The 17,297-nt window shown below is 47.1% G+C and overlaps 2 protein-coding genes across 8 annotated transcripts; both read right to left on the reverse strand.

Moving 5' to 3' along the window:
* Nucleotides 1-7,469: 7,469 nt before the first annotated feature.
* On the reverse strand, nucleotides 7,470-11,089 carry LOC148380063 (uncharacterized). Of its 4 annotated transcripts, XM_088364727.1 has the most exons (10): nucleotides 10,743-10,810; nucleotides 10,407-10,474; nucleotides 10,207-10,313; nucleotides 9,952-10,065; nucleotides 9,814-9,870; nucleotides 9,574-9,711; nucleotides 9,194-9,241; nucleotides 8,959-9,072; nucleotides 8,710-8,817; nucleotides 7,470-8,644 (listed from the first exon to the last, which is right to left on the reverse strand). In XM_088364727.1, exons 3-10 carry the CDS (start codon nucleotides 10,303-10,305, stop codon nucleotides 8,558-8,560), a joined length of 765 nt encoding a protein of 254 aa, XP_088220853.1. In that variant the 5' UTR covers nucleotides 10,306-10,313; nucleotides 10,407-10,474; nucleotides 10,743-10,810; the 3' UTR covers nucleotides 7,470-8,557. The 4 variants fall into 4 exon arrangements, with proteins under 4 accessions (XP_088220853.1, XP_088220856.1, XP_088220855.1 ...); XM_088364730.1 differs by lacking the exon at nucleotides 10,407-10,474 and having other exon boundaries at nucleotides 10,207-10,343; nucleotides 10,748-11,089; XM_088364729.1 differs by lacking the exon at nucleotides 9,194-9,241.
* Nucleotides 11,090-11,097: 8 nt separating this feature from the next.
* Nucleotides 11,098-17,291, reverse strand: sema4ab (sema domain, immunoglobulin domain (Ig), transmembrane domain (TM) and short cytoplasmic domain, (semaphorin) 4Ab). 4 transcript variants are annotated; one of them, XM_088364719.1, is made up of 16 exons: nucleotides 17,153-17,291; nucleotides 16,801-16,855; nucleotides 16,163-16,396; nucleotides 15,397-15,620; nucleotides 15,153-15,313; nucleotides 15,033-15,092; nucleotides 14,850-14,948; nucleotides 14,656-14,749; nucleotides 14,419-14,541; nucleotides 14,215-14,342; nucleotides 13,969-14,150; nucleotides 13,525-13,669; nucleotides 13,237-13,426; nucleotides 13,054-13,169; nucleotides 12,709-12,961; nucleotides 11,098-12,630 (listed from the first exon to the last, which is right to left on the reverse strand). In XM_088364719.1, the coding sequence occupies exons 4-16, from the start codon at nucleotides 15,494-15,496 to the stop codon at nucleotides 11,975-11,977; spliced, it is 2,307 nt and encodes a 768-aa protein (XP_088220845.1). In that variant the 5' UTR covers nucleotides 15,497-15,620; nucleotides 16,163-16,396; nucleotides 16,801-16,855; nucleotides 17,153-17,291; the 3' UTR covers nucleotides 11,098-11,974. The 4 variants fall into 4 exon arrangements, with proteins under 4 accessions (XP_088220845.1, XP_088220846.1, XP_088220844.1 ...); XM_088364720.1 differs by lacking the exon at nucleotides 16,163-16,396; XM_088364718.1 differs by lacking the exons at nucleotides 16,163-16,396; nucleotides 16,801-16,855; nucleotides 17,153-17,291 and adding an exon at nucleotides 16,055-16,152 and having other exon boundaries at nucleotides 11,098-11,679; nucleotides 11,960-12,630.
* Nucleotides 17,292-17,297: the final 6 nt, after the last annotated feature.

Raw genomic sequence — 17,297 nt, forward strand, 5'->3', positions numbered from 1 at the left:
CAGGGTTAGGGTCAGGGTTAGGGTTAGGGTTAGGGATTAGGGTTAGGGTTGGTTCAGGGTTAGGGTTAGGGTTAGGGTCAGAGTCAGGGTCAGGGTTAGGGTTAGTTCAGGGTTAGGGTTAGGGTCAGAGTCAGGGTCAGGGTTAGGGTCAGGGTCAGTGTCAGGGTCAGGGTTAGGGTTAGGGTTAGGGTTAGGCACACTTGAAAATGGCGGTGTACCAATGGAGTGTCCGTGTGATTCCCTCGTTAAGTGCACCTGCGTAAAAAGTTTTAGCTCCTGATGAACGTGGAAGTGACCAAAAACTTTTCACGCAGGTGCGCTTAACGAGGGTCACTTGGAAAACATGTTGGAACGCGGCCCTGAGGACTAGAGCTTTACACCTGTGACCTTTGACCATAAAGTGGACTGTTATTAGGTACACTTGAAAATGGCGGTGTACCTAATGGAGTGTCCGTGTGATTCCCTCGTTAAGTGCACCTGCGTGAAAAGTTTTAGCTCCTGCAGAACGTGAAAGAAGCTAAAAGTTTTCACGCAGGTGCGCTTAATGTGGGTCACTTGAAAAACATATTGGAACGCGGCCTCGAGGACTAGAGCTTGACTCCTCTGACCTTTGACCATGACATTTCCCTAATAAAGTGGGCTGTTATTAGGTACACTTGAAAATGGTGGTTTACCTAATGGAGTGTCCAAGTAAATGTCAAGGATCCAACAGCCAATCATAAAGTAGGCGTGAGGGCAGGTGTGGTACCATCTAGTGTCCGAGTGACGTAGGTACACCTGTAAATGGCGGCGTACCTAATGGAGTGTCTGTGTGATTCCCTCGTTAAGTGCACCTGTGTGAAAAGTTAGGCTCCTGCAGAACATGAAAATGTACCAATCTTTTCACACAGGTGTGTTTAACAAGGGTAATTTAGAAAACATATTGGAACGCGGCCCCGAGGACTACCTGAAGCCGGAGTGGCTGGGGGGCACCGGAGGAGGAACTGGCTGGTTAGGATTGCGGTAGGAGCCCCCCTTCCTGTAGGAAGCAGGAGCAAGGGTTAGGGTTAGGGTTAGTGTCAGGGTTAGGGGTTAGGGTCAGGGTTATGGTCAGGGTCAGGGTCAGGGTCAGGGTTAGGGATTAGGGTTAGGGTTAGCGTCAGGGTCAGGGTTAGGGTTAGGGTTAGGGTTAGGGTTGGTTCAGGGTTAGGGTTAGGGTCAGAGTCAGGGTCAGGGTCAGGGTCAGGGTCAGGGTTAGGGTTAGGGATTAGGGTTAGGGTTAGCGTCAGGGTCAGGGTTAGGGTTAGGGTTAGGGTTGGTTCAGGGTTAGGGTTGGGGTCAGAGTCAGGGTCCGGGTCAGGGTCAGTGTTAGGGTCAGGGTTAGGGTTAGGGATTAGGGTTAGGGTTAGCGTCAGGGTTAGGGTTAGGGTCAGGGTTAGGGTCAGGGTTAGGGTCAGGGTCAGGGTTATGGTTAGGGATTAGGGCTAGGGTTAGGGTTAGCGTCAGGGTCAGGGTTAGGGTTAGGGTTAGGGTTTGTTCAGGGTTAGGGTCAGAGTCAGGGTCAGGGTAAGGGTTAGGCTCAGGGTCAGTGTCAGGGTCAGGGTTAGGGTTAGGTTAGGGTTAGGCACACTTGAAAATGGCGGTGTACCAATGGAGTGTCCGTGTGATTCCCTGATTTTGTTTTTTTCCTCAATCTTTATTTTTCATTCTTTTGAGAGCCATGTCTTTATTTTAGTTCTTTTTTTTATTTTTCTTGGAGTGCAATAGTCTGTCCACCTCAGTAAAGCCCACCGAACTGCTGTGACAGCCTGCACACATGCACATTCACCATTCCACATCAGTTGCGCAACCTCTACAATTGGTACATTTTTTTTCCACAATGACCATAGGACTCCCCTTAAGAGGCACACACAGCCTGAAGACCCCCCCTGCTAACCTGAAAGGCAAAAAGTGTAAGAATGAAAATGGTCAGGGTTTTTTTTTTATTCCCATTTTGAAAACATCCCCAATTCGTATTTGTTCTTGAAAGAAAATTAAATTGAATAAAAAGCAGTCTTGTGTCTTCATTGCATAAGTTGTTTGCAAAAGGTGAGGTTAGAATCAGCCCAAAAAATTTTCAACTTGAAGTTTGTTCTTTGTTTATTCTTTTACATGTTAGTAGATAATACCCTACTTTGACATTCAAAATATATAAGCTGTTGAAAAGTAGTCAGATTACTTCATCAAGGAAAGTAAGATTAGATTACAGATATGTTTCATATCAATCAAATGATCAATATTTCTTAAGTGAAGCAAATTGATACAAAACAGTTATTTGTCAGTTTGTTTTGTAGCTTTGACTGTATGAGGCAGGGGTGTCGCACTCCAGTCCTCAGGGCCGCATTCCAACATGTTTTCCAAAATTCCCTCGTTAAGTGCACCTGTGGCAAAAGTTAGGCTTTGGCAGACCGTGAAAATGTACCAATCTTTTCACGCAGGTGTGTTTAACGAGGGTAACTTGGAAAACATATTGGAACGCGGCCTCGAGCACTAGAGCTTGACACCTCTGACCTTTGACCATGATATTTCCCTAATAAAGTGGGCTGTTATTAGGTACACTTGAAAATGGTGGTGTACCTAATGGAGTGTCCAAGTAAATGTCACAGATCCAACAGCCAATCAAGTGGGGGTGAGGGCGGGTGTGGCACCATCTAGTGTCCGAGTGACGTAGGTACACCTGTAAATGGCGGCGTACCTAATGGAGTGTCTGTGTGATTCCCTCGTTAAGTGCACCTGTGTGAAAAGTTAGGCTCCTGCAGAACATGAAAATGTACCAATCTTTTCACACAGGTGTGTTTAACAAGGGTAACTTAGAAAACATATTGGAACGCGGCCCCGAGGACTACCTGAAGCCGGAGTGGCTGGGGGGCACCGGAGGAGGCACTGGCTGGTTAGGATTGCGGTAGGAGCCCCCCTTCCTGTAGGAAGCAGGGGCAAGGGTTAGGGTTAGGGATTAGGGTTAGAGTCAGGGTTAGGGTTAGGGTTAGGGTTAGGGTCAGGGTTAGGGTTAGGGTCAGGGTTGGTTCAAGGTTAGGGTCAGAGTCAGGGTCAGGGTCAGGGTTAGGGATTAGGGTTAGGGTTAGCGTCAGGGTCAGGGTTAGGGTTAGGGTTAGGGTTAGGGTTGGTTCAGGGTTAGGGTTAGGGTCAGAGTCAGGGTCAGGGTCAGGGTCAGGGTTAGGGTTAGGGTTAGGGTTAGGGATTAGGGTTTGGGTTAGGGTTAGCGTCAGAGTTAGGGTTAGGGTTGGTTCAGGGTTAGGGTCAGAGTCAGGGTCAGGGTTAGGGTCAGGGTCAGGGTTAGGGATTAGGGTTAGGGTTAGGCACACTTGAAAATGGCGGTGTACCTAATGGAGTGTCCATGTGATTCCCTCGTTAAGTGCACCTGAGTGAAAAGTTTTAGCTCCTGATGAACGTGAAAGTGACCAAAAACTTTTCACGCAGGTGCGCTTAACGAGGGTCACTTGAAAAACATCTTGGAACGCGGCCCTGAGGACTAGATCTTGACACCTTTGACCTTTGACCATGATATTTCCCTAATAAAGTGGACTGTCATTAGGTACACTTGAAAATGGCGGTGTACCTAATGGAGTGTCCGTGTGATTCCCTCGTTAAGTGCACCTGCGTGAAAAGTTTTAGCTCCTGCAGAACGTGAAAGAAGCTAAAAGTTTTCACGCAGGTGCGCTTAATGAGGGTCACTTGAAAAACATATTGGAACGCGGCCTCGAGGACTAGAGCTTGACTCCTCTGACCTTTGACCATGACATTTCCCTAATAAAGTGGGCTGTTATTAGGTACACTTGAAAATGGTGGTGTACCTAATGGAGTGTCCAAGTAAATGTCAAGGATCCAACAGCCAATCATAAAGTAGGCGTGAGGGCAGGTGTGGTACCATCTAGTGTCCGAGTGACGTAGGTACACTTGTAAATGGCGGCGTACCTAATGGAGTGTCTGTGTGATTCCCTCGTTAAGTGCACCTGTGTGAAAAGTTAGGCTCCTGCAGAACATGAAAATGTACCAATCTTTTCACACAGGTGTGTTTAACGAGGGTAACTTAGAAAACATATTGGAACGCGGCCCCGAGGACTACCTGAAGCCGGAGTGGCTGGGGGGCACCGGAGGAGGCACTGGCTGGTTAGGATTGCGGTAGGAGCCCCCCTTCCTGTAGGAAGCAGGGGCAAGGGTTAGGGTTAGGGTTAGGGTTAGCGTCAGGGTCAGGGTCAGGGTTAGGGGTTAGGGTCAGGGTTATGGTCAGGGTCAGGGTCAGGGTTAGGGTCAGGGTTAGGGATTAGGGTTAGGGTTAGGGTTAGGGTTAGCGTCAGGGTCAGGGTTAGGGTTAGGGTTGGTTCAGGGTCAGGATTAGGGTCAGAGTCAGGGTTAGGGTCAGTATCAGGGTCAGGGTTAGGGTTAGGGATTAGGGTTAGAGTTAGCGTCAGGGTCAGGGTTAGGGTTAGGGTTGGTTCAGGGTTAGGGTTGGGGTCAGAGTCAGGGTCCGGGTCAGTGTCAGGGTCAGGGTTAGGGATTAGGGTTAGCGTCAGGGTCAGGGTTAGGGTTAGGGTCAGGGTTAGGGTCAGGGTCAGGGTTAGGGTCAGGGTCAGGTTTAGGGTCAGGGTCAGGGTTATGGTTAGGGGTTAGGGATTAGGGCTAGGGTTAGGGTTAGCGTCAGGGTCAGGGTTAGGGTTAGGGTTAGGGTTAGGGTTTGTTCAGGGTTAGGGTTAGGGTCAGAGTCAGGGTAAGAGTTAGGGTCAGGGTCAGGGTCAGGGTTAGGGTTAGGGTTAGGGTTAGGGTTAGGGTTAGGGATTAGGGTTAGGGTTAGGGTTAGCGTCAGGGTCAGGGTTAGGGTTAGGGTTAGGGTTGGTTCAGGGTTAGGGTTAGGGTCAGAGTCAGTGTCAGTGTCAGGGTCAAGGTTAGGGTTAGGGATTAGGGTTAGGGTTAGCGTCAGGGTTAGGGTCAGGGTTAGGGTCAGGGTCAGGGTTACGGTAAGGGTCAGGGTTAGGGTCAGGGTTAGGGTCAGGGTTATAGTTAGGGATTAGGGCTAAGGTTAGCGTCAGGGTCAGGGTTAGGGTTAGGGTTAGGGTTAGGGTTTGTTCAGGGTCAGGGTCAGAGTCAGGGTCAGGGTAAGGGTTAGGGTCAGGGTCAGTGTCAGGGTCAGGGTCAGGGTTAGGGTTAGGGTTAGGGTTAGGGTTAGGGTTAGGCACACTTGAAAATGGCGGTGTACCAATGGAGTGTCCGTGTGATTCCCTCGTTAAGTGCACCTGCGTGAAAGGTTTTAGCTCCTGATGAACGTGAAAGTGACCAAAAACTTTTCACGCAGGTGCGCTTAACGAGGGTCACTTGGATAACATGTTGGAACGCGGCCCTGAGGACTAGAGCTTTACACCTGTGACCTTTGACCATGATATTTCCCTAATAAAGTGGCCTGTTATTAGGTACACTTGAAAATGGTGGTGTACCTAATGGAGTGTCCGGGTGATTCCCTCGTTAAGTGCACCTGCGTGAAAAATTTTAGCTCCTGCGGAACGTGAAAGAAGCTAAAAGTTTTCACGCAGGTGCGCTTAACGAGGGTCACTTGAAAAACATGTTGGAACGCGGCCCTGAGGACTAGATCTTGACACCTTTGACCTTTGCCCATGATATTTCCCTCATAAAGTGGACTGTTATTAGGTACACTTGAAAATCGCGGTGTACCTAATGGAGTGTCCGGGTGATTCCCTTGTTAAGTGCACCTGCGTGAAAAGTTTTAGCTCCTGCAGAACGTGAAAGAAGCTAAAAGTTTTCACGCAGGTGCGCTTAACGAGGGTCACTTGAGAAACATGTTGGAACGCGGCCCTGAGGACTAGAGCTTGACACCTGTGACCTTTGACCATAAAATTCCCTAATAAAGTGGGCTGTTATTAGGTACACTTGAAAATGCCGGTGTACCTAATGGAGTGTCCCTGTGATTCCCTCGTTAAGTGCACCTGCGTGAAAAGTTTTAGCTCCTGCAGAACGTGAAAGAAGCTAAAAGTTTTCACGCAGGTGCGCTTAACGAGGGTCACTTGAGAAACATGTTGGAACGCGGCCCTGAGGACTAGATCTTGACACCTGTGACCTTTGACCATGACATTTCCCTAATAAAGTGGCCTGTTTTAAGTACACTTGAAAATGGCGGTGTACCTAATGGAGTGTCCGGGTGATTCCCTCGTTAATTGCACCTGCGTGAAAAGTTTTAGCTCCTGCGGAACGTGAAAGAAGCTAAAAGTTTTCACGCAGGTGCGCTTAACGAGGGTCACTTGAAAAACATGTTGGAACGCGGCCCTGAGGACTAGATCTTGACACCTTTGACCTTTGACCATGATATTTCCCTAATAAAGTGGACTGTTCATAGGTACACTTGAAAATGGCGGTGTACCTAATGGAGTGTCCGTGTGATTCCCTCGTTAAGTGCACCTGCGTGAAAAGTTTTAGCTCCTGCAGAACGTGAAAGAAGCTAAAAGTTTTCACGCAGGTGTGTTTAACGAGGGTAACTTGGAAAACATATTGGAACGCGGCCCTGAGGACTAGATCTTGACACCTGTGACTTTTGACCATGACATTTCCCTAATAAAGTGGCCTGTTATTAGGTACACTTGAAAATGTCGGTGTACCTAACGGAGTGTCCGTGTGATTCCCTCGTTAAGTGCACCTGCGTGAAAAGTTTTAGCTCCTGCAGAACGTGAAAGAAGCTAAAAGTTTTCACGCAGGTGCGCTTAATGAGGGTCACTTGAAAAACATGTTGGAACGCGGCCCTGAGGACTAGATCTTGACACCTGTGACCTTTGACCATGACATTTCCCTAATAAAGTGGGCTGTTATTAGGTACACTTGAAAATGGCGGTGAACCTAATGGAGTGTCCAAGTAAACGTCACAGATCCAACAGCCAATCATAAAGTAGGGGTGAGGGCAGGTGTGGTACCATCTAGTATCCAAGTGACGTAGGTACACCTGTAAATGGCGGCGTACCTAATGGAGTGTCCGTGTGATTCCCTCGTTAAGTGCACCTGTGTGAAAAGTTTTAGCTCCTGCAGAACGTGAAAGGAGCTAAAACTTTTCACGCAGGTGTGTTTAACGAGGATAACTTGGAAAACATATTGGAACGCGGCCCCCGAGTACTGGAGTTCCACATCCCTGGAAGCTAGGATTAGGGCTTCAAACAACATGTCTGATTTGAAAAAGAGTTATTTGTCAGTTTGTTTTGTAGCTTTTAAATTTATATTTTTTACATTTGGGTCGACAGTCATCATGGCCCTCCGAAAGAAGCAATGACTACAATGCGGCCTGTGAAAAAAATGTTTGACACCCCTGCCCTATATATATATACACACGCGCACACACACGCACACACACGCACACTTTAATTGTTATGTCTCCCTCTAGTGGTTGTTACAGAAATTGCAACGTCACGCAACATCAAATTGGTTAGTTCCAACAAGAGAAGTGCTCGTTTACGTTTTATTGGCAGTTTAGCTGTCAAAAGATAAAGCAGAAACCTTTGCAAGATCAATATCAGCAATTTGAGAGAATTGACATGCATGCCGAAGGCCACAAATACCCTTAGGCAGGCCCTGAAAATATACGTAGAAGAAAAAAAAAGAACTGATTCGGCAGCATTTCCCATACTGACCAGGAGATGGCAATAGAGTAGCGCCTGAAGACATTGTCGTGCTCTGCAAGATTGTGATTGTGATTTTGTGTCATAAATGAAAGAGTCCCAAGCATAGAATTCGGGGTTGTTACCAAGGAGCTAATCGTTCCTCTCTCCTTGAAAGAATTTTTTATTTTTATTTTTTAACTCCTTCTACCTTGAGTGTATTTATTTATTTCAAAAGTTCCAGAAAGTTCTTCCTGGAGCTGCTGTGTCATTTATTGAACAATGCAATCCATCATAAGTATAGTCCACAATCATTACACTATCTGCTCATGATTGAAAGGTTCTATTTGACACTTTTACAGAATATACAGTGTGAATGCAGATTAACAAGTGATAAAAAAAAAATATATATATATATATCACAATTCAGCGCTACCGGGGATGAACACTATCTACTATGTGCTAGATTATGGAAAAACGCCACTAACATTGTTTTCATACTCGTGGATAAACACAATGTCCGCAATTAGTGGCCATCTTGCAATAAATGGCATTTCTCCAGCACAGTATACATTTTTGTTGTAAATAAATACAATGAAATAAATAAATGAAAATAATAAAATAATATGCAAACAGTACTTACATACATTTATAATAGCACCATAATGCCCACTGCCCATCTGCAGTTAAGTAAATCAAAGCCCCTGGCCACTCGTTGCAGAAATACAGTATGGTTTTTTTTCTTGTGATGTGACTCAATTATATCATAGAACCCTAACCCTAACCCTAACCCTTAACCCTAACCCTAACCTTAACCCTAACTAAACTTCAGATATATTTCTTTCAAGACTTCTATCGTGACTGTGTGACGGTCAACGTTTTTTGTTGGCTCATTTTCCGATCATGTTTGTTTGCATTATTGTACAGCGCAGAGTTTAAATAGGCTCCACTTGAGGTTCGGTGGGCGGGGTAGCGATGTCTTCCAGTAGATCGGCGTCAGGTTCGGTCACCACCACGGCTACCTGCTCACATGCAAGAAGTCGTTCTTGAGTGTGTGTATGCATGTGTGTGTGCTTGCATGCAGTACCTGAGACGGAAAGGGCTCGGTCGCTGCAGGAGGAGCCGCGCGAACAGCGTGAACAACCGGCGATGGTGGTGGGCGGGTCTGTGGGTAGCGAGGTCGCTCACTTGGAGCCTGAACCACAACAGTAAAATTAAAAAATGACTAAAAATTCAATAGTTAGAGAAGTATGATGCAGAAGTGTAGTTGATCTAGTCTATTTATAGAATTGAAAAAAAGATCACGTCCAAATGGAAAGGCAGGTGAGGTCATGACCTGAGTCCTGCGCGCGGCGAGCACGGTCAGACCGAAGAGCATGGCGATAATGCAGATCAGCAACTCCAGAACGAGGAAGATCACCAGCGTCGCCAGGATGCCATCAATGAGCATCTAAACAAAGCAAGACGTACTCGTTTAACACAAACACAAAAATGTCCCACATGAGCTGAATGCATAAACAAAACAAAAAAAAAAGAGAACACAATGAAATGTACGATGGCTGTCTGCTTACTTTGCACTTTTGCTCGACCAGCTCGGTGCATTTCCTGAAACAATGTAGCTGCGAAGACAAAACATAAAAAAGTCGGCTTTGGGGCCACTAATACGTAGCAACAATTTTTCGAATTTTGAATCTAGTATTGCATCACTGATCTCTAATCGAAAAGTTAATTAAGAAGCACAAAAAACATCTACTGTGTTATGCTAATTTTAATATCCAGTCAATGGTGTTTCGCATGTATGTTAGCATTAAGCTAGTAGACTTCCTTCCATCTTGCAATCACATTGTTTCAGTCTCGCACCGGACAAGACTCGCTAAATGAAGCGAGCGCTACTCACGGGACTTAATTATCTAACGAGGTGAAATGCAAGCGCTGGGTGTGGTTGCATTACCACGGCGTGGTACTCCAGGCGGCGGCAGTGTTCGCAGTGGTATGAGTCCTGCCTGTACGGGAGGTGCTTGGACATCAGCCCCAGGGCGGCAGTGGCGAACGCGGCGCTGATCAGATGAAGAACCAGGGCGCATTTGACCTGCAAAACCACCAGAAACAACAGTGCTCTATTTATTATAAAACTGGCTTGGTGAAGCAGCATGTGGCTCCTTGCTTTTGGTCATTTTGTACATCCACTCACCCAAAACAGAGTGGGCCTCCTCCCACTGTGGATCAACACAGACCCCGACAAGATGACCTGGTAGAAAGAAGATCCAGTGGATCAGTGAAGGACGTCAAAAGTCTGACCAATGCTAAATGTTAGCGTTAGCCCTCCTACCTGAATGACCACGACGATGAAGAGCGCCACGTCGGTCGTAAAGTGGATCTCGTGCACCCGCAGCACGGACATGCTCAGGCACAGGATCAACACCGCGATGACCAGCTGGACGGCCTGAAGAGGACAAGGCAGCCGCTTTTTTTTTTTTTTTTTTCATTTTAGCAGTTGATTGAATTAACAGTTGGCAAGTTTCAGCTAATAGACAGCATGTTAGCATGTTTTGTTGGTCTCATGGTTCCGTTAGGACTAGCTCACCCCCAAAGTCTTTGGCTCCATCTTGAAGTGGGACTGCAACTGGCCGGGACTAAGCGTCCCCGGCGGGGGCGTCGTTTCTTTCGGATCGTCCTGGGCCATCTCGCTATCTTTGTGATTGTGTGGACAAAAGTTTTGGGACACATTTACAGGTTGTTGGTGAATTCAGACCACATGCAATAAACAGTGCATAACATAGTTACAATTTGATGGGTGGGTGAGTCGTCACTGCGTTCTCTAGCAGACTTAGACCAGAGAGAGAGAGAGGCCTCTTAAAGAGACAGGTGACCAGCCAAATCATTAGGCACGCCGTCAATCATGTTCAAAACATTTTGTCATATGCAGTACAAATGCACATTTTGATTTTACAATTTTCATTCATTTCCTTCAATGCTGCCATTTGTGGACTATTAAATAAAATTGGTCAAGGTACACTGCAGCAAAGTGGGAGGCGACTGCAGTTTGACTTTGGGTGTGCTCTGGAGGGACATCCATGCATCTCATGAGAAACATCCACGAAAACAAAAAGGTGTTCTTACCTGTGCTGAGTCACCAAGCAACGTCTTCTCGGTCAGGATGCCGTTGAAGGAGAGGCAGGCGGCTAAAATTAGAGTGTGAGATTGTGTATGTGGGTGATGGCACTGCAGCAAACGGGCCGCTGCAGACTTTTTGCAGACTTGCAGTCCGGGAGAGAGGAAGGAGGGAAGGGAGGGGAGGCAGTCTGGTGATGTCATCATGTGATGACGTTGCTCAATTCATTGAAAATTTTATTAAGATGTAAATGTTAAATATAACCAAGGGAGGAAAATAAAATCCATGTGGTGATTGCTAGTATAATAAATTATAAATATATATAAAATATTTAAATAAAAATTAAATGTGTAAAATGAAACCAAATATTTGAACTAAAAGAAGTTTCTGCCTTTATTTTTTTTAAAAACACGTATCTTCAATTTTTTTTTCTAGGGTGCGTTTAATATTTTTGGCCACGTGGTAGCGCTACAGAGCCCATTTAAAACTTGATACAGTAAACACAGCACAGTGTATTCTGAAACGTATACTGCACAAAGCTAATAAGGCTAAATCCTGAGTGACATCAAAAGACATTCACATAACACAATATTTATTATGATAGTGGTTGGAAATCAGCGTCTTGCTTTTTTTTTTTTTTTCTCCTATCGTGACAGCTGTGTTTGCGCCCTACTGATTCGGTCCAGATGTGAAAATAGACCAATCCAACCCCCTCAAAAAAAGCATCCAAAGGGAGTTAAACTTAAGTCCTTGGATGAGTAAAATCAGCATATTTGGTCACCCCCCCCCCCCTCCTTGAACGAGTGAATTAAAAGGTGTCAAAAAGCACATTAGTACCATGTTCACATTTAACATTCAAAATGAACACAGGGAATAGTTCAGCAGTCACATTATGACAGGGTCCGAGTGTGTAGCCAAGGCACGTTGAGGAGCAGCAATGCCATCCTATAACCCGCCACCATTGAGTACAAAAAAATTATATAAAATAGTTCCATAAAGTTTGTGATGTGCCCAAAGTGTGCAAACATTAAGTTCCTACTAACAATTGACATTTTTGTACCAAAGCCTACCAAAATAAGAGTACTGTACATTTTGCAGTCAGGTGGCATCAAAAGTGGGTAGCATTCCATAAAGTGAAAATGTGTTTTTAAAAATGTTCTGGGAAAATAACCATTTTATCTTTGTCACATTAGTACAGCAATATTTTTTTTTCTTTTATCCTTACCTGGAGTGCCGGCGCTCAAATGGGCGTGTTGGGCAAGTGTCCGTTGGAAGCGGCAAGCGCCCCGTTGGAGAGGGTGCCCTGGACGTGCCCGTTGCGCTTGCTCTGCGCGGGCCCCGCTCGGAGGGCCTCTTGCTCCTCTGGAGTCCGTCTGTCCGAATCGGCCACCACTTGCTGCGGCACGGTGCGGCTATGCCACCGCTCTCTGACCACATAGAGGAGGATGGTGAAGAGCACGCTCAGGGAAAGAACTAAGAGAACCGACACGGCCACCAGCTCCTTTAAGTAGGAAGGGGTCTGCGATGACAGAAGCGAGTCCCCGTCTTGGTAGACAGCCTCATTTGGTGCCGCTTTCATCATCCATACGGAAAGGTTGAGGCCCGGCTGCGTAGGTCCCTTCGGGCTGGGCAGTGGGCCGCTCTTCTGCTTGACGTGATAGACGGCCATGGTCTGCCGGAAGCCGTTCTCGGTGGACAGGCACAGGTAGTGGCCCAGAGTGGCGGGCGTGGCCACGAAGCTCAGGCTGCCGTCGTCCAGGTGGAGGTAGAGCTCCGGCGACAGGCGGCTGTTTGGGCGCTCCCACGACTGGCGGGAGAGGCGGGAGGCGGCGGGACACGGGAGGCGTACCACCTCGTGTAGGGATACCGACAACTGCTCGCCTGCCGGACAGGGAGCTGATATACACAATCAAGGAGTTAAATTTTTTTGACATTTTTTTTCTCTAGTACAGAAAATGTGGAAATGCGGCTTACCTGCTGGCAGGTTGTTTGGTCCTAAGCGAGCTCTGTGCATGGAGGTAGCGCTCTCGCACGCCTTCTCCACGTTGCCCCTCTCCACGTCCTGGCCAAGGTGGACGCTGGAGACCCCCACGCAGGCCCGGCTGGCGGCGTCCCACCCACAGAAGGGGTCCCGGGCAAGGACACACTGGGCACAGGTCCAGTAGAAGGAGCAGTTGGCCGTCGGGAACCTGAGCACGCCCTCTGATGTACCGACGTAAATCAAGCCCTGTTGAAGAAATGACGGCAGCCAATCTTGTCAGACTATTTCAATATTTAAAAAAAAAAAAAGGCCATTGGATTGAAATGGAACAGCTGTACTTTGGGTATGGACAGCTTGAGGCTCTTGACAGGTTGAGGTTTGAGGAACACCTGCACCTCCTCCACCACGTGCGCACCGCTCTGCAGCAGCACCGCTTTGTGAAGGTACCCCGACTCTGAAACACCATCAAAGATGTTTGACCTCTTAGCAATCCTGAAAATATTCTCACAAAGTAGCCTCACCTGTGAGGAGAAACAGGACCGTGTAGTCCACGCCGTCTGTCGCCCGGACCCTCTGGACGGCCAGGTGGCTGTAGCGGTGCTCGGTGGACACCATGGTGGGACCCCCGCCCGCTGGCCGCACGCTGTCGTCCGTCAGGAAGTTCTCCTTGACGAAGCGAAGGGCGTTGTCTGACGCGTTGTGCAAGCCGCACTGAAGATGTGAAGAAAGGTCACCCTCAAAAATGAATTCATTCTTCAATATTCCACAGCCAGAAAAATAATTAGCATTTGTGTCTCTGTGACATTGACCTGGCCCGGGTTGGCCACCCTCTCCTGCACCCTGGTGCTCCACTGCAGCGTGTCACGGTTGAGGACCTTGTAGCTGCCCGAGAAGGCCGACCTGATATCCGCCAAGCGGAACGAGCACACGGCCGACAGTCCCGAATTGATTGACCTGGGTTAAAAGGGGAAACCAAATCAACAACGCGTGACTCTACATGAAAAAAATTATACAGTGTGAAGGAGAAGACATGTGGGACGCCAATCACGTGTCACAGTGTATTTCGTGGAGAATTTTTTCTTCCTTTTGTCCTTGCCAGGAAAAAATGTGCTCTTAACTTTCTTAAAGAAAGAGCTGCAGCTGTAACAATGTTCTGCACATAATAAAGGAATAAATGGAATTGACTTCAAATATCTTGGGAACAGTTGAACCATAAATAAAATTGGATGACAAAAAAAAAACATCTTACTGACCATTGCGAAGTGAAGATGCCGTAGAAAAGCGTGTCGTCCGTCGTCACGCCATCGGTTGGCGCCAGGCTATCGATGTCCTGGATGACGTTATAGGGCAGCTCGCCGTCCGCCTGGCACAGCAGCTGCGCTTTGGCGAAGGTGGTCCAGCGCCGCTGGAGCGTCCTCTGACCTCCAACGTCGCTCTAGGAAAGAACAAAGAACGTCATATCTAATTCATACGAGTTGGCCTGTGCTCCAGGTTCTTACCGTGCAGACTTGGGAAACGCGTGAAACGATGAACTTGTCGACAAAGTCGTACTCCCGGCCCACTTCGCTGAAGAAAAAGTAAATTTTGCCCTCGTCTGGAATGAAGGTGGAGCTTATGAAAGTCGGATCTGGACGCAGAGAAGAAAAAAGAAAATTTTATATGTAGAACAACAAAAAGGTCCTTGCCCTCCGCGACGTCCTTACCCTCCAGCCATCCCAGCGTGTCGTCCAGCTTGAGGTCCACACGAGAGCCTTCGCTGAGGTGGCGGGAGATGAGCGGCCAGTTGCCCCGGTAGTCGGCCACCGTGCCCGTGTACAGCTCTCCGTCTGGTGACACATCACGACAAGTCGGTACATGTTTGTTTTGATTGACAGATCTTCTTTGTGTGGTGGTTTCGTGGTAACAAATGGACGGGAGCAGTAAGCTTTGGCGTCACAGACCTACGATGATAGCGGTGTTGCGCTGGTAGGGGTCATAAGGGCAGCGACCTCGTCCCTCGTCGGCCTTCAGGCTCATCGTTAATGTATCGGAGTTCTGGAAAAATAAATCAAGTGTGATTAAATCGGTCAATCAATTAATTCGATCGTCCCTAATTTGTATAGAGAACTGATATATTTACGCAAGGCAAACTTACGATGTAGATACAACGTGGACTAAAGGCAAATGTTCCACAAGCGTAGAGGTGAGTGGCGTTCAGGAACAGCAACACACGGATGAAATTTGGACAGTCCGTCTGGGAAAAAAAGAAAAAGTTTCACAAAAGAACAAGAATTGTCACAATTTTGGATTGTGAAATGTGTGCAAACAAGCTACTTGCCATCTTCTTGCCTTTCATGGAACATTGCTCCAGGTCTTTCTCCGAAGGCTTCCAGTCCAGCTGTCAGAAGAACGCAATGCTCGGTATTGTACATCTCCCACTTAGCACGCCTTCCCTTACCTTGTTCCTCAGCATAATGGTGTCCTCGAGGCTGACATCCAGCTCTAGCACGATGTCACGGCCGCCCACGAAGAGAGTATCGCCGTCGTTGCTGAGGAGCAGCGTGGTGGTGTTGCCCACGTCGGCACTGCTGAAGCGAGTGAGACGTCGCCCGGGACTGCCTGTGATCACGAGGATCAGAGAAGAAACAGAATAAACAGCATGCACGTGGAATGAGTCTGGTTGAAAAAAAGTCTCCACTCACCCATTGGGAAGGAGACCCGAGCGGTCGGGGTGGTCACAGAGGAGCTCACACAGCACAGCAGAGTCACGGCAATGGGGAGCAAACGGCAGCCACTTTCCATGGTGGCACAAAGTTGAGGTGGAGGGTTGATGGTCCTGAGTAGGGGGGTCAAGGAGACGCTGATAGCAGGGGCAGCGACCCTCGCTGAGACCCCATTTTTCGGTTGGCACCCATTGCTGAGACAGCTTAGAGGGGCAGACAGCAGGCATTGCAAATTACAAGCAGGTTTTTTGTAGAAAAACAAAAAGAGAGACTTCCATCTTTCCTTAATAATGAGGATACAGGAATCAAATAGCATTGTTACCATGCAGTTCCTAGTCAAGTTATTTCTAACGTTACCAAGCAAGAAAGTGAATTAAATGAACATTAAGTCAATTAAAATGGTCAAGGCACAAATCGGAGTTTATATTTTACGATATTTATGTGAGCGTTTAAACGCCACACACGCACTTATCCCTGCTATGTTAGCTTACATGCTAACAGTTAGCTCTTCTCCGAGCCGGTTCACTATTAAACTAAATCCTGCAAATGGTGCCATCGAAATACACGATGAACAGATGAAATATGTATTTTAATGTTTGCATGGCCCTCCCATAAAAGAGCATTTGATGCAAATCACCATTCTTTCGTATCGTCGCAGGTAGTCTTTGTGCAAAACATTTACAGCCATAACACAAACAAGGCGTGCACATTGCAAGATATCCACAAATGATTTCAACGCGCTTACGTATCGTCCGGTACCGCCGGTTCTATCCCCCGGAGAGCTTAAAGCAGGAAGCGGCTGCAGGGCAATCGCGTGTCGGCGTGGCGAAAACGCTGACCGTGGAGGGCGTGAGTGGGTGAGAGGGTGAATTGGGTCTTTACTATGTCAACAAACTGCCTCCGCCCGCCCACCAGTGGGGCCGAAGACACACGACTGGTGGTCCCAGCGTGCCGTGTGACAGCCACGTTTTGAAGCAACCTGTCAATCATTCTCCAGGTCAACAGTCAAAGCTGCTGCGCAAAATAACATTTTGTACATTACCCAAATAATTGTATTTACGTCATGATCAAGATTTTTGTCCACCATATTGGAGGTCAAGATATAGGAAAAACTTTTTTTCTGTAGAAACAATCATTTAATGTCAACTGTTATACATACATTTACTCTACCATGGCTCGATCGACGGATTGCTTTCATAAATTTTTGTTAGTCAGTAAAGTTTTACATGCAATTTACAGTGTATAAAGCGTGACTAGTACAAAATCTTCCAAGTGGGTACAGCCTGTTCAATCCACACAAGTTTAATTAATGTCCACCATATAATTAATCCCAATCTGGTTTGTTGGGGATTCCCCACCCGGTGCGTGATTTTGCAAAAGTACCTGTCAGATCTTTAACCATCCATCTTCTACGAGTAGACGACTCCCATTAATTTTCCTGCATGGACAGCACAGCGGTCAAAGTTCACCATCGATCTTGAGTCATTCGGTTTCAAGTAGTCAAAATTGCATTTAAACTTGGACAAGTTAACCTCGAAGAAGCAGGGAAAGGTAGGGAGAGGCTAATCAGAAGTAAAGGAGATTAGTCAGGATTAGCGGGGTGACCTGAAACCAGACACGTGGTCAAAAAGCCGGGTAAAACTACCACCCACAACGTGATGCGGCATTTTTGACATCACTTAAACTTTTGCAGTTGAATTGAAATACTATCAAACCAAAAAATAAAATACTGTACCACTGTGGTGTCGTTGATATTGACCAATATTAGTTGTCTCTCGCGCCCCCCAATGGCCGGCAGCAGCCAATAAGGGGCCCACTGAGGGGGATTCCCAATACTATGTCGATGCGGCAGTGCCGAGGGAGTGACGTCAGGAGTTGGC

Source organism: Syngnathus floridae, chromosome 21 (genome assembly GCF_059516105.1).
Source record: "Syngnathus floridae isolate MCC-2025c chromosome 21, RoL_Sflo_1.0, whole genome shotgun sequence".
NCBI lineage: Eukaryota > Metazoa > Chordata > Actinopteri > Syngnathiformes > Syngnathidae > Syngnathus > Syngnathus floridae.

What these genes read in the sequence shown, in the direction of transcription:
- LOC148380063 (XM_088364730.1), bottom strand. Translation starts at nt 10,940, where the DNA reads ATGATGACATCACCAGACTGCCTCCCCTCCCTTCCCTCCTTCCTCTCT. An exon ending in TGGAGCCAAAGACTTTGGGG is followed by an intron (nt 10,066 to 10,206) that starts GTGAGCTAGTCC and finishes TGTCCTCTTCAG; the next exon opens with GCCGTCCAGCTGGTCATCGC. An exon ending in TGGTCGAGCAAAAGTGCAAA is followed by an intron (nt 9,073 to 9,193) that starts GTAAGCAGACAG and finishes TGCTTTGTTTAG; the next exon opens with ATGCTCATTGATGGCATCCT.
- sema4ab (XM_088364718.1), bottom strand. Translation starts at nt 16,095, where the DNA reads ATGTTTTGCACAAAGACTACCTGCGACGATACGAAAGAATG. An exon ending in TGCGACGATACGAAAGAATG is followed by an intron (nt 15,621 to 16,054) that starts GTGATTTGCATC and finishes TGCCCCTCTAAG; the next exon opens with CTGTCTCAGCAATGGGTGCC. An exon ending in GGTCCTGTTTCTCCTCACAG is followed by an intron (nt 13,170 to 13,236) that starts GTGAGGCTACTT and finishes ATGGTGTTTCAG; the next exon opens with AGTCGGGGTACCTTCACAAA.